The sequence below is a fragment of the Antechinus flavipes genome, chromosome X (assembly GCF_016432865.1).
Source record: "Antechinus flavipes isolate AdamAnt ecotype Samford, QLD, Australia chromosome X, AdamAnt_v2, whole genome shotgun sequence".
NCBI classification, from domain to species: Eukaryota; Metazoa; Chordata; class Mammalia; order Dasyuromorphia; family Dasyuridae; genus Antechinus; species Antechinus flavipes.
The window spans coordinates 5,835,472-5,850,041 of NC_067404.1; the positions used below are offsets into that span (position 1 = coordinate 5,835,472).

General features: G+C 38.9%; 1 protein-coding gene across 1 annotated transcript in view; it reads left to right on the forward strand.

Moving 5' to 3' along the window:
- Nucleotides 1–10,112, forward strand: part of LOC127542782 (transcriptional regulator ATRX-like) — a 206,742-nt gene extending 196,630 nt beyond the window's left edge. The window contains exons 8-9 of the mRNA XM_051968597.1: nt 9,280–9,688; nt 10,077–10,112. Coding sequence (XP_051824557.1) covers nt 9,280–9,688; nt 10,077–10,112 — 445 coding nt within the window. The remainder of the gene's footprint in view (nt 1–9,279; nt 9,689–10,076) is intronic.
- Nucleotides 10,113–14,570: the final 4,458 nt, after the last annotated feature.

A 14,570-nucleotide genomic window follows, 5' to 3' on the forward strand; every position in this document is an offset into this window, starting at 1 on the left:
CTGTACCACTGAGTAAACCTGCATTCAGTTCTCCCATTCCATTTTCTCCAGAGTTCTCTTCTCTTTAACTTCTCTTTTGTTTGTTTGATTAACTTAGTTCTCCATAGGGAAAGTTGAGGGCCCTCATTTGTATAGTGTTGTTGCTGTTCACTTATAACTCATTTAACTTTTTCTTAATTAATTTAGATATTGCATCATTTGGTGCATGTGTATAGTGTTGATATTATTTCATTTTTTTATGGTACTTCTTAGTGAAAAGTCATTTCCTAATATCTTTTAATTAGACATGTTTTTGTTTTTGCTTTATCAGAAATCATAATTACTACCCTCTGTTCCAGGCCTTACCTTTACTCTGTGTGTGTCTCTTTGCTTCCAATGTATTTCTTACTTTTTAATACACTTATGTTTTGTGTTTAGGTTTATCCCATTCATATTTGCAGTTAGGTTACTAAGTAGTTCACTTCAAATTATCTTTCCCTCATTTACCCTTTTATCCTTTTTTTCACTCTGTCCTCTTAGTTTATCCTCACCTCTTCCACAGGCCCTCTTTCCCTTCTCTCTTCCCTACCTGTAGAATTAAACAGGTTCTTATACCCAACTCGGGCTGTTATTCTCTCTGATTCACTTCCAGCGGGGGTGAGGTTCAAGCATTTTTCCTCATTGTAAAAACTCTTCTTGTTTTCGACTTTGATGTAAGATAATTCGCCCTATTCTCCTTCTTCCTTGGAGGCTGAGTCTTTCTTGGGATCTTTTCAAATTGTCTTAGAACAATTGTTTGAATAGTTTTCCTATATTCTCGGCCTTCTCTGAGACAATATTCTGTCTTTTCATTGTAAAGAAAATTTGATTTTCTAAAGTGTTTTCCTGTCTTCCCAGAATTCTCTCTCCATGATATTTTCTTTGTAAAGATACTTTGCATTTGCAATTGTCTTCCTCTTATTATTGCCTGGACCAGAGCCACATAGTTCAGACTCGGCCATTGCTCACAACTCTTGTAATCTGGCGACATGTGGTGATCCATGTCAGAGTGCGCTCATTCCTTCACCCAGTGAATGCTCATGAATCTCCCAGGATCTCTTCTGTCTTGCCTTTTCCTTGGACATTACACAACTTTTCTCTCAATACTGTCATTTGCTAGTGGCCAGATCCCTCCTGAGGCTCCACAGACCTTTCTGTCTCTCTCCCTAAGCTGCCCTGGGCTAGAAAAGAAATCATCATGTGTTCTTTGCTGTGCTTGATTAGGGGAAGGCTTGCTTCTCCTCTAATTGTATGGAGAAAGCTTTTAGTTTATCCGCATTGCAGGTAATCCTTGCTGATGACAGTTATAAATTTTATTTATCATTTTAATGCAAACTGCATTTATTATTATGCCTTAGTGATTTTCATTAGGAACGAGTCCTTTGTTTTGGAAAGGTATTTTCCCTGCATCTGTGAAGATAAGAATATGACTTCTGTGGGATGTTCTTTCATTGGAGTCTGCTGTTCCATTACAATTGTCTAATTATGCCCCTGTATTTAACTCATTATCCATCCTCTTATTGTTTTTATACCTCTCCATTCTCTTGTGGTCTCCTCCTTTTCATTTTTAACTAACTTAACAGTGCAGAAACTCGATAATTCATTTCTGTCCTCATCTTTTTCAAATACCTGTTTACAACTATTGAGCAGTCACCTACATTGAGCACTCTAATTCAAGTCCTCCACATCTTTGTTGCTATAATAATTTTCCCTTAGTGATTGTTCCACCTCTGTTATTTCTTTACCGAATTAGTCTCTAACAAAAATATATAAACTTATCAGTTTGATTTTTAAAGCCCTGCAATATTTTCCATTCTACCAATACTTGCTTTCCTCCCCAGCTGGCCTTCTATTTCTCCTACTAATGGTTCATCTGTCTCTGTTCCTTCATTGTGGTTATTGTTCCCACACTATCTGTCTTTCTTTTAAAGTTTTTCTCATGTTAGTGGTGTCTGACTCTTCGTGGCCCCATTTGGGGCTTTTTTGACAAGAATTCTGCAGTGGTTTACTGTTTCCTTTTCTAGCCCACTTTAAAGGTGAGGAAACTGAGGCAGAAATGAATTGAGGACAATGTATGATGAGATGTCTTGCAGTTACAAAATGTGTTAGTTTGTGAAATTTATGAAACATATCCATAATTTTGGGTAAAGATTCAAGAGTAAAATGATGTGACTACATATATCTTTGTAAATTCCTATTGATTAAGCAAATAGGACATTGCCATAAAAGATATTGAGGCATAAAAATGCAGTTTTCAAGTTTGTATGGAATTTTAAATTTTATTTGTGAACAGACTATGTTTATAATTTATTTGTTTAGGGGAAAGACTTCATGAGATCGTGTGTTGTACTGCTTGTGGTCAACAAGTGAACCATTATGAGGATTCAGTGTATAGACATCCTGCACTGAATGTTCTTATTTGTAAGGTATGTAAGTTAAGAAATGGATGATGGTTTTGTTATCTCTAAACTAGTATGCCTTTTGTTTGGGAATAAAGGACAAATTCTCCTGTCAGAGTAAAACATCTTTTTTATTTATATGAATTCTATAATGATTCATTTCAAAAGTGAAGATTCTCTCTTTAGAAGTGAGATGCACTAAGTGCTGAACTTAAAAATCAGACTTGATTAGTAAATTGATTAGATTAGATAAACTTCAGGTTTTAGTATATGTGAGGACAAACATAAAGACTCTCTGTGCCCGACCTGTGAACTCATACTGTTCCCATCAGTCATAGTGGGCTCCAAAGTGTCTTGACCCTATCACAGTGAGGTAGTTTTCACCCTCTTTGATTACTAAGAACATGGTTAAGTTAAAAAAAAAATTCAGTCGTATTCATGTTTGACAGTATGTGTAATATTTTGTTCTCAGTAGTTCCTAATTCTGGTGAGAGGAGAACATTTCAAATTATCTTTTGGGCATCAGTATTTATTGAAATAATTAAAGTAGTTTTAATAATAGCTTCTTTTCCTTAGCACTTCAAGAGTTATAAAGGGTTGTACACATGTAACCTTGTTTAATGCACAATATCCCTGTGAAGCTCAATTACTATGATATGTTTTACTAATTTACTGTGAGAATATATAAGTTATTTGAGAAAGGAGTTCATCTGAGCTCTTTCAGACTCTATCACCATATAGAGTGTGTTGAGTGCAACAAAAGTTGGTTTTGATTGTATTAATAATGTTTCCTGTTGTTCCTTGGATACTGTTTATTTTCCATTTATCAATTACACAATTTTTCATTTGAACATGTTTTGAATTTTCTTTAAAATCAGCTTATCATTTAAAAAATTAATTCTTCATAGACATTTTGTTCCTCTGTTCCCCATGATATGTCATTACTTAGTTGGCAGTTCTTTACTTTTGAAAAATATTTCATTTTTTTCACTGTGACTAAAGGTATCACCCCAGTATTATGTTTAAATGTAGTGTATGCTCAGTGGATTTACACATTTTAAAATTTGTGCTTTGTGAATGTTAATTTTTTAACAGATTTAAAACATTTAGATTTTAATGTTAATTTTTTTTTAGAGCTGCTACATATATAGAAGTGATGACATAAGCCATGGTTCTCCTCGACCTCATACGCACTGCAGGTAGGAATATATCTCCCAAAATAAAAAGCATTCCTCTTTTGGGGGATCTCTTAAATAATTTTATTTATTTATTTATAATTTATTTCATTTATTCTCTCAGTGAGTCTTGATTGTGTTGTCCAATGTCAGAGATTATAGCATATATTCAAAATGAGAGGTATGCTAGTTTTAAATTTATAATTGCAGGTGTTTTCTCATTGAAGAGTTAGAGGCTTTCAACTTGTTATGGTTTCATTTTTCATTTGGATTCAGGTCTTCTCGAGCTGCCCATGATTTTACCAGACATTGTTAACCTGGGTTCCTTTTAGTGAATTTCAGGATATCTCTGACCTTAGACGTTGAAGAAATGTATACATTTATTGTACTTGATATTTAAAATGAAATCTTTTTAAGAAGTTAAAATAAAATTTCAGGCTAAAGGCACCATCATATCACAAAAGTGTATATAACACACACACAAAAATAGAAAATCTAGTTCATACTGAATTTCCAATGTTACTGCCATAATCATATTCTTTCTTGTTGAGTCATTTCTCTTGTTTCTGAAATTTTTAAAAATATATTTATTTATTTTTAATACACATTGTTTTATGAGTCATGTTGGGAGACAAGAATCAGAATAAAAGAGAAAAATCATGAGAGAAAAAAAAACTGAAAAAAGATGTGAACATAGCATGTGTTGATTTACATTCAATCTCCATAGTTCTTTTTATGGATGCAGATGACATTTACTGTCCAAAATTTATTGGTATTACTTTGGATCACTGGGCCATGGAAAAGATCCAAGTCGTTCATAGTTGATCATTGCATATTCATGCTGTCACTGTGTACAATGCCTTCCTGGGTTCTGGTTCTTTTGCTCAGCATCAGTTCTTGTAAATCTTTACAGGTCTTTCTAAAATCAGCTTGTTCACCACCTTTTATATCACAACAATATTCCATTACCTTCATATACCACTTTGTTCAGCTTTTCCCCAAATGATGAGCATCTACTCAAAATCCAGCCTGAGATTTCTCGAAAAGTACTGGGGTCTCTACCACTCTTGGGGCCTCTAGTACATCGTGTGCAAGGGCTGCATCATATCAGAGGGACCAGGAAACAGATTCGGGAAGGATGACAGTCTGGTCATCCCAGTTTGTTTTGTGTCTCCCCTTTGGGGATGTACCTAAGTCAAGTGTGTTGGCAATTTTTCACTCTGACCTTCTTGGCTTCCTCTCTTTTCAATAACTAAGTACTGACTTCTTTAATTTCCTCTCAATTTAACCCTTTATACTTGTTCCCTTCTAGTTTACACTTTTAAAAATACATTTTAAGCTCGTCCAAGATTTTTTTCAGGGATCTGAGAACAAATTACATTTGTTGAGACTCCAAATATAACCACTTTGATACTGTTGTCCTTTTATAAATATACCATGATCTTCCCTGTTACTACAATAACTTCTCATTATATTTAGAAACTAATTTTTCCCCCTACTTTTTATTTTTATTTTTCCTCATATTTCTTTTCTGCTTTTTATTACTCAGCTTTTTTATGTGATAGTTCTGCTCTGCTCTTGTGCCATCCTAAATTTTGGTGCTGCTTGCTGCTGCCTTTCAGGGCTTAGGGTGTGAGAGTGGGACAGGAGTGTTGGGGGTTTGGGTGGACTTATTGATGGTTTCTATGGTAACAGACTCTTGCTGATGGCTGGTTTTGAAGGAGGGTCCAGATGTTAGTTACAACTGTCTAGCTTTCAATGCCCAAATTGATGGCACTGAACGCAAGGATCATGGGGCTTTTGATATTGATGCCCTTTCAAAGAACAAACTTGATTGCAATGACCTGCCCTGTGACAGTGGAAACAAGCATTTAGAACAAGAATTTATTAAATTTTATTTTAATGAATGTTTACAATTCACCTTAAATTTCCTGTACCTTTGCATTGCTGTGAAATCTTTGGTAATTTGCTTCTCAAAATCCTTATCTTCCATCAAAGTTTAGCTGAAGTAGGTGAGTTTCACTGGAGTGAGAGGAACACAAGTGTCAAATGTAGTAGTAGTAGTAATAGTAGTAGGTATTATTAGCAATAGGTGGTAGTAGTAGTAGTAGGAAGTAGCAGTAGTAGTAGTAGTAGTAAACAGACCTCACAGCAGGGGGCTAAGCAAGTTCCAAGTTTAGGGCAATTACCTGTGGGGACCCCTCCTCTCCCTAAACAACAATCTCTTAGGCAGGTGAGCAACCACCTTCTACAAAATAGGATTCCAATGTAGCCACCTCATGCCCAGAACAAGGCACCAGCCAGATCTTGATCCTTTTGCTGATCAACATAGAGACTCCCCCTTGCCACTTGGGTACAGAGAAGCCTTGTTTCCATAGCAACCCAGGAGGAGGGCCCAGCCAAGCAACACAATATTTGACATTTTATTTATTTTACAGTTGTTGGATTTGAATGCTCTTTTATTTGATTTGAAGGAACTATCCTGCTGATCTATCTGTGGAGTTCTTCTTTTTCATTTAGCAGCTTCTGAATTTCCTCCATCATTTGCCTCAAACTAGTCTTTGAAATCAAACTTTGCACTCAAAACTTAGGTGTTTCTTGGTAGAGGACAATCTATTTTGTGGTATCTAGATTCTAGTTTCCCCTTCAGTATTAATTCACATTTATTCCATATTAAAATGTGTGTTTGTGTGTGTGCTTTGTCTCCTCTCTAGAGAATCTATGTTCCTTGAAGGCAAAGCCTGTTATATATGTATCTTTTGTTTTATTAATAACTACCACAAAGTATTCCCTAAATTCACTAAGTGTTTTTGGTTTTCTTCCTACAAGACACGTTTTGCCCTTTGTGACATTTAGCTTCAATAAGATGGTGTATTTGACAATTTTAAAATTGATAATGTATTTATTAAACATTTAGTATTTGCAAATATCTTAGAAATTTGGACCCTAGCATCACTGATCTCAAAAAGAAACATTTAGACTAATAATAATAATGTGATAATGATGTTAAAGATGATTATAATACCTATTGTGTATATAAGGACTGGATGCTAAGTTAAGTTCCAATAGTCCGGAAAAATAGATGTTATAATTACAGTTGAGAAACCAAAGCAAATATTCATCAAGTTACTTGCCCAAGGTCAAACAGCCAGTGATGAGGTCCCTTTTTGCAAGGACAGGTTCAGAATAACCATGAAACAAATTCACAACAACTATTCTCTATCAAAAGGAAGGTTTAACTTAAGAGAAGAGTTTACAAAATAGAGATAAAATAGGCCTCTGAAGTGGTAAATATGGAATATAGATGGGAAAGCATATCACTAGAAAGGAAGGGAATTGGAAAGAATCCATGAAAAGAATATGCCAGGAGGCCTAAGTGCATTATGGATGGGTAGTTTTGTAATGTTCCTGGTTTTGGTTTTCTTGGGGGTCTCTGGGGGTCTTGGGAGCAGCCTTCATTTCAGTTCAGCAATCACCACAAGAACAGCCAGGTGTTAAAGTCCAATCCTTTTGTGTCTCCTTCAAAGTCCTATCTCCTCCACTTGGGGTTCGGCTAGTTTTCTGGGGGCCTTCTGGAGTCTTGGTTTCAGTGGAGAAGCGAAGGAGGAGAGTCTGCCACCAAGGCGGTGTGACATGACGTGAATGAATCTGAGTCCAAAGGATTGTGCTTCAGCCTCCAGCCACCACAGAGGTGGCCGATGGAATGAATCTGTCTCAGCTTTTGCTGGCTGTTACGTACTCCATTATTGTAGGTGTGAGTCTTGTGGAACTCTATTAAGTGCTGAGTACTGAACTAGAGAACCATTAAGTCAATTCCACTGACTTAACACCTTGGAAGCATCCTTGTGTCAGAGTTCTGGCCATAACAGAGTTGAGTAGATTCACCAGAGTTAGAGTAAGGACGACGGCACCATTAGAGACAAGACACTATGCGGAGGGAGAAAGAAGAACCTCCTGGTGGGCTTAGTCAGGAAGAAAACTTGGCAAAGATCTTTATCATAAGCAGATCTTTCATAGGGGAACTATAACCTTTGGGATATCTCAGGGATAAAGGCAGGAACTCAAGGGGGTGAGAAGCAAAGAGGCAAGGAAGTGTTAGGGAGCTTAAAGGTGGGGGGAATCAAGGAACTAGATGGAATAATACACCTGGAAGACCTGGGCCAGGACCTGTCTAAAGATATAATAATCAAAATCTCTAAAGGTTGTTTAAAGATGCACAGGGCTTGAGGGATGGACAAAGGAGTTTCATGCAAACAATCATTCTCTAAACAGTATATTCTTTTCGGAATTGTTGTATCTGATGATAGCCAGATGGGCTTCTTCCTGAGCTTATAATAACCTGAGAGGTACGTAAAAACTCTCCAGGTAAAGTGCTTGTTCAAGGATGCATAACTAGTCAGTGAACCTGAATCTGAACTCAGAATTTACTGGACTAAAGGCAAAGCTCATATTCTTTGCCACAAAGGTGCTCACAAATGTCTGCTTCATAAGTGACTAACGTACTTTCATTTTCTTTTGAGAAATATTGCATTATTTCTATTAATTTCCCCTTGCCCATTGCAAGTTTCAATGCATTGTGTTCTTCAGTGAACCTTGTTTTAAAGTTGTTTTTTAGTGAAATTCCCAATTTTGCTTTCTAAAATCTTTTTTCTCATAAACACATTTTTACTACCAAGATGTTAACTTTGTTCATGATTTTCTTGCATCACTTTCATTTCCTCAACTTTTCTTCCACCTCTTTACTTCCCTATTGGGATCTTCTTTTCAAGCATTTTTCAGTGATTCTTTTTGGAATGTGAGACTAATTTACATTTTTCTTTATGACCTTGAATGTGGAAGTTTTGACTGTGCTGATATTTTCTGATTTTCTGTTTTGATCTTCCCTATCAGCAGAGTAATTTCTTATGGTCATGTTCTTTTTTGTTGGCTACTGATTGATTTTCCAGCCTATCTTAAATTATACCTTTGTAATAAAATTGGGTCCTGAATGAAGCAAGAGCCTTGCCCAAGCTTCAAGTTTTTGTTCTGTTGGTTCAGAGCTGTTCCTGGGCATCTGTATGTTTTCTGCTTTTCAAGGGTGTTATGATCTAAGGAAGATATAATCCCTGATTTTCTAGTCTGAACTTTTAAAAATCTGTGAGTGGCCATAAGCTCTCTTTGCTTAACTGGATCTGTGGATTATTCCCTTGGGTGCTAGTCTTCGTGCTTGCCTTAGGATGGGAATGTGGATCTCTATATGGCCAATGCAACAGAGTCCTGGACCCAGTGCCGGCTAAGGATCCACTTTCTGTCCAGTTTCTCAGTCCTTACTGAGAGCCCTGGAAGCGTCAGCTGCTGCTGATTCAGTTGCCTTTGAAGGTCATGTATGGGTGGCACAAGAGTGGTTGCAGTAGTTTGGTTTTATTCTTTTCATTTGTTGGTTCTTTCCATTCCACAATTAATTTGGGGCAGTATATTAAAGTTGCAAAGATGTTTCATTAAGAGCAATTGGATAAGTTCCTGCTTTTACTTTTATAATTACATGAATAATTTAAAAGAATATATGTTGAAGTATATTTAGTTATATTAAAGAATATTAAATTTTCTGTAATTAGTAAATTTTTGTTCCTGATTAACTTTTTTTAACATCTTTAAATAGTTGACCAAGAATCATGCTTCAATGTTTTTGTTTGTTTTTTACATTTCAGATGGTGTGCAGAAGGCGGAGAGTTAATTATTTGTGATTTCTGCCCTAATGCTTTTTGTAAAAAATGCATTTGGCGCAATCTAGGGAAAAAGGAGATGGCAAAAGTGATGGATAAGAACACTAAGTGGAGTTGTTACATTTGTCAGCCAGAGCCTTTATTGGATTTGGTTGCCATATGTGACTGTGTATTTGAGAATTTAGCACACTTAGATCAGCAGTCTAAAAAGAAAAAGTTAGTAAGTGAAAAGACTGATAACACATGTGACCATTCAGAGAAATTAAACCATGGAAGTTGTGCTGAAGAGATACATCAGGTGTATAACCCTCCCTCTGATGCTGCACCACCCCCTTTTCCCACGTTACTGATTCCAGAAGCCTTAATTGAGAAGACAGAAGCATTGGTTAAGAACGTGAGAGAGACAAACACTACTTTTCTGAAACATTTGCAACAAACATCCCCTTATACAGTTAGCCCAAGTGAGAGGGAATGTCAGTATGAAATTATGAAACATATGGTAATGGAGATACATAATGCTCAGGAGGCCTTGGAAGATTGCCTGAGTAATGAAATAATGAAATTGGTTGTTAAAGAGAAGGATGAAAATAATAAAGACAGAGAAAATGAGAATGTTTAAAAAATACTAAAACTCTCAAGATTTCTTTGTTAGGATGGGATAAGAGATATTTCCTTGTTTGTAGCTACAATATGAGGGCACCCGCTCTGTCCAACCAGATTTGTTATGTTTGGGTAGATAACCCTCTGTTTGCTTTCTGAACACCACCTCTTCTTACTGTCAGTCTGCCCTGGTGGGGGGAGATGCCCAGTTCTCCTGAGATGTGATCAAATAAAGGATTTGGTTTTCTACTTTGAAATACCTCTCTTTTTAATGGAGTTGGTGGACTTCTGACCTACCCATTTTTAGGGGCTCCTCTGGGAGAACTGGGCAGAGCAGGGAAGTCTAATAATCTCAGAAGGTTGTGCATACCTGTGGACAATCTCAGGTAAGGTATGCATGGGAAATGTGCCTGGGATTGGATTATGGTAGGCATTCTTCTAGGGCAGAAGCAGCAGCAACTTGTGCATGGAAAAGCTAAAGGGTCCTTTTGTTCCAGTGAAATTCCTGAGAGAAAGCGATAGGATAGATGGGCTGGGGCAGATGCTGTGACTCCATCATTGCCATCCCAAAGAACTGGGACGCAATTTCATGTGGGACTAGAAATGGAGGACTCATCTTCCACAACAGCTTCTGACTGATAAGGGTGGAGATGGATGTGAATTGTGCCCAATTAGCATCCAAAGGTGAGATATCCCTTGCAGAGGCTGAGGTATGCAGTGACATCCCTCCTGCAAGGCCATGTGAAAAATGATTGAGGCAAGTGTGGAAGACAAATCTTATTACATTAAAATTGGGGATGTTGGGGTTACAGTACTACCACCCCCTGCTGATCAAAACCATATCGTTTGTAATGAGAATGTGCTCAGGTTTCACAGTCCCAATAGACATGGTGAGATTGACAGAACCCTTGGCAGCAGTGAAACAACAGGTGGTGATGACAAAGGGGCTCCAGAGGAGAGTCACCAACCCTGCGAGTGAGGTGGTCTCTGGAGTGTGAGTGGTCACTGTGGGAAACATTTTGTGAGAAAACTGAGTGTCCTAAAAGTCTCTTCTCCGAACCCCACTGAAATCATTTCTGATTGACCTTCAACAAATAATAGATTAACAGCTGGGTCCCATAAGGGGGAATAGAACATTATCCATACATAGCTTTTGAAAACAAAAAGCTTTAAAAATAAAAACAACCACCAAGAAGTGTAATGCAGGAAGTGGTACCAGAGAAGTCCGCAGACATTCCCGAGACAGCTGATGAAATACCAGGTAACCAAACGCACAGATGACCTCTAGAAGAGAAACACCAAGGGGGCAATTCCCAAGACAGTCGTGTTTGAATTTAATAATTCAACTGAGAAACAAGTAATGATGTTGCTCGTCCCAATCGGTGATATTGGTGGGAGCACAAATGGGATGGTAAATGGGAAGGGGATAAAAGGGAGTGTGAGATGTTTGGGTCAAACAGCTTTGGCAAGGAGGGCAAGTTAAGCCTTGTAGTCTCAAGAACTGAAGAGTCTTCAGAGGATGGGAGAGGAGGTGGAGGGAGAAAAGGTATAAAAAGGAACGAGGGGGGCCTTGTTATGATAGTGGGAGGAGGAATCTACTTGAGTAACTGAGAAGGTTCAAAAGGGGGGAGAAGTAGATAACATGAAAAAATGAAGTAACAAAGGAACTAAGAAGCAAACACCTAAAGAGTAAGGGATAACAGGAAGAGGTGGTAAAAACTGAGAATAAAAGAGCTGTTGGGAATAGGGCCCTTAAGATAGAATGGAAGGCAGCCCAGGACTGGGCCCAGTGGAACACTAGGAACGACCTGCATGGGGATCTAACTAAAGATGCTGAGAAGAAGTGGCCAAGGTGAGGGGGTACTCAGCTGGTTCTGTCTTTTAGCTTTGCTTGTGTTTCCAGGGCTTAGATCACTACCTGGCACATCATAAGCACTTCATAAATGTATAGTGATTAAAAGTTGCAAGGAGTAATTTCAGAAAAACTTAGAGGAAAAGTATCAAGAGAAAGGCTAATAACAGTGCCAAAAGCCGCAAAGTAATGAGGAAAGGTGAGCATGAAGAAAGGGATGTGGGATTTGCCATCAAAGAGATGATGAGCAATGTGAGAAAAATATCTGGAAAAATGAGAGCAGAATATAGATTGTAGCAAACTGAGAAGAGAGGAGAACAAGTAGATTTGACTGATAAATTGGAGGGTAATCACAGGGGAAGGAGATCCCAAGGCAGAGATGTTTTTAAGGATGTTGGAGACAGACATGTTTATAGGCATGTGGCTTCCCTTCCCTCCCTTGAGATTAGAGCACCTTTTCATGTGACTAGAATTGGTTTCAGTTTCTTCGAGATGAAATTTTTCTGAAGAGCCATTGTGGTTAGTATGAGAATGAGAAAAAGAACTAAATAAAGATAGTGATAGCCTTGGAGCTGCAGTAGAAGTTTGGTCACTTTCTGTGGAAAAATAATTGTTATATGAATAGACAAGAGGCATGGATCAAACCTGTTTTGTGGAATAATGCTGGTAGACATTGGCCCTATCACACAAGGGCTGGAATTGAAATTTTAAAATAACATGGTTAATTTGGCATCTACCCTTTACCAACACCCTGTCAATCATTTTGAGGTTGGGAAAAGGAAATGAGATGGCATTTGGGGCCACACTTGATTATTTTCCTAATGTAGCTCAGCAGATGTAGGAAGAATGAGGAGTTCTGGAAAATGAGCTTCTTTCTGTAGAGCATCTTTTTATTTTCTTTGATGATGATACAGGATACATTGATGTCTGTGGGGATGACAGATGAGCAGTGTGAGTTTAGTGTATCTGACCATACTTGAGTCATTTTTCCATTGCGGCTGACTGTGTGTGACCCCATTTGGCTTTTCTTGGGGGAGAGGGCAGAGATACTTCAGCACTTTTCCTTCTCCAACTTATTTTACAGATGAAGAACTGAGGTAAAAAGTGTTAAGTGATTTGCCCAGGATTCCACAGTTAATAAGTGTCTGAGCCCAGATTTGAATTCTTGAAGAAGAGTATTCCTGGGCCCAGTGCTCTGTCCACTGAGCCACCCAGCTGCCTGTGGTTGTGCTGCCTTGTCCCCTTGGGGTCCCTCTGATGCAGAGGTGAGTGTTCCTAGAGCAGGTGGATTGCAGAGAACACGCTAGCCTGGCAGAGCTCTCCAGGGTCTTTGGTGCTGAAGTGATAGAGAAAGCCTAGGGTGTGGTCAGGAATTCTGCCAAAGACATGAATTCAGGGCCACAAGTGACTGTTGAACGTTCATGAGGTGAAACGGGATAGGTTTTCGGAAATGACATGTGAAAAAGAAACTTTCCCTTCATTCTTCCAGTCTTACAACCAGAGAGATGAGGGTACACCAGGGAGATGGAAGAGTCAGAGTCAACAGAACCCAAGAGCCAAACTGCTCGATTTTGAATGGGGAAAATCTGGGTTGACATCCTACTGTACATGCTGTGGACACTAGCTTGCTGTGTGACCTCAGACAACTCCCCCCACCACTCTGGGGTCTCTGCACCCATTTGGTGTCTTGAAGTAAAAGCTGGGTGAAGAGACAACCGAGGCAGCAGATAGAGCACACACATAAGAGACCTGCAGGGAGGCTTTGTTTGGGAGGAGACCAAGATTTCAATGGCAAGATTGGTGGATATAGAATTAGAGGAGCTAGCTTGGAGTTCTGGCTCTACGACTGACACAAAGATACATCTCAAGTCTTCCTCGGTGTCTGATTTTCTGTATACTGCAAGGCTAATTTTTCTTTTATACAAGGCCTGGGCATTTCTGATTTGACCCTGGGAAAGTTCGGGCCCAAACTAGGTAGTTCTTTAACAGATCTCCTTCCTAGCTCAGACCAGCCTTTTTCTTGTCATATTTCCTCCATGTTTTGTCAGTGGCCTACAATGAAACTTTGCTTGGTGCATGGCCTCTGGGCTTGGCTCCTTGTCCGTTTTCTTGCACTCGCCTGCTTGGTGACCCTGAGACATGGCTGCCTCTCTGTTTTCCAAGTAGAAATAGAGACCAAGTACTGCTCTTTCCAGCTTCTTGGGGCAAGGGTGTCCAGGGAGACCAACTTTGGGCAGACTTGAAAATGTGGCGAGATGTTCCTTCTCTGGATGTCCCTGAAAGATAGAGGTATAAGGATAAGATTCTGTAGGCTTTGGTCCTCAGTTTCCCTCCATGTCCATGGGGTAATTACAGTACAATGAACTAATAGTCACCCCTGTTTTTCAGCTGCTGATTAACCCTAGGAAAAATACAGCTTAAAGAACACCGTCCTGGGTGGGTTCTGGCCAAATCCACCAAGAACACATTATCTATGCACTGGAACTAGCCACTCCAGGAGTAAAGCTTCACTCTTGACTGACTCTGGCAGGACTGGCCCTTCTTCTGGATTAGCTCTAGGAAGTGAAGTCGGTATCGCTGGCACTTAGCCACCTTTGTTCCTTGCATTGTTTAAGTCACGATAGATCGATACCCAAATTGGAATCTCACCCATGGAGAGGACGCTCTGTCTGGGACCCACGGTCGGGACTTGCAAGGCTGTGATCTGCACTTCCCCAGCCTGAGGTCTGCAAAGTTGGTGCTTCCCGGAATCAGGGATGTATTCTTTCTTCTCTCCTCCTGTAGTCTATCTCTTTGTATTGTACTGGTTATATTAATCATAGGA